Source organism: Nanorana parkeri, unplaced genomic scaffold (genome assembly GCF_000935625.1).
Source record: "Nanorana parkeri isolate BGI_ZX_2015 unplaced genomic scaffold, ASM93562v1 scaffold2013, whole genome shotgun sequence".
Classification (NCBI taxonomy): domain Eukaryota; kingdom Metazoa; phylum Chordata; class Amphibia; order Anura; family Dicroglossidae; genus Nanorana; species Nanorana parkeri.
Window position 1 is genome coordinate 138,845 of NW_017308281.1, and position 380 is coordinate 139,224.

The 380-nt window shown below is 42.9% G+C and overlaps 1 protein-coding gene across 1 annotated transcript in view; it reads left to right on the forward strand.

Annotated features, from left to right (window-relative positions):
- LOC108800400 (transcription factor Sox-6-like) overlaps positions 1-380 on the forward strand; it is a 128,839-nt gene that overhangs the window by 100,774 nt on the left and 27,685 nt on the right. Inside the window, exon 5 of the mRNA XM_018572384.1 lies at positions 219-308. Coding sequence (XP_018427886.1) covers positions 219-308 — 90 coding nt within the window. The remainder of the gene's footprint in view (positions 1-218; positions 309-380) is intronic.

Consider the following 380-nt stretch of genomic DNA (forward strand, 5'->3'; position numbering starts at 1 on the left):
GTGGGGGAAGACGGAGAGTTATGAGGCTGAAATCTGAGTTCTGACCAAGGAAACTTGGCCGGGCCGGAGTGTTCTGCTATTTCTGCTCCGGGATGTACAACTTTCATGTCCCATTTCCTATTTATATCATTATCGCTCCGGGGGCAGGGGAGTGAAATATGTTGTTATTGTAGCATTTGATGCATTTATTAATAAAGTTATTATTTGATTCTTCTCAGATTCTTGCTGCGTGGAGAAACTGCTTTCTAAAGACTGGAAGGAGAAAATGGAACGACTAAACACAAGTGAACTGCTGGGGGAGATTAAAGGTAGAGTCACCATGATGCGCTGTGTGTGCGGTTCAGTCCTGTCACTAAATGTTGATTTTTGTCATTTTATCC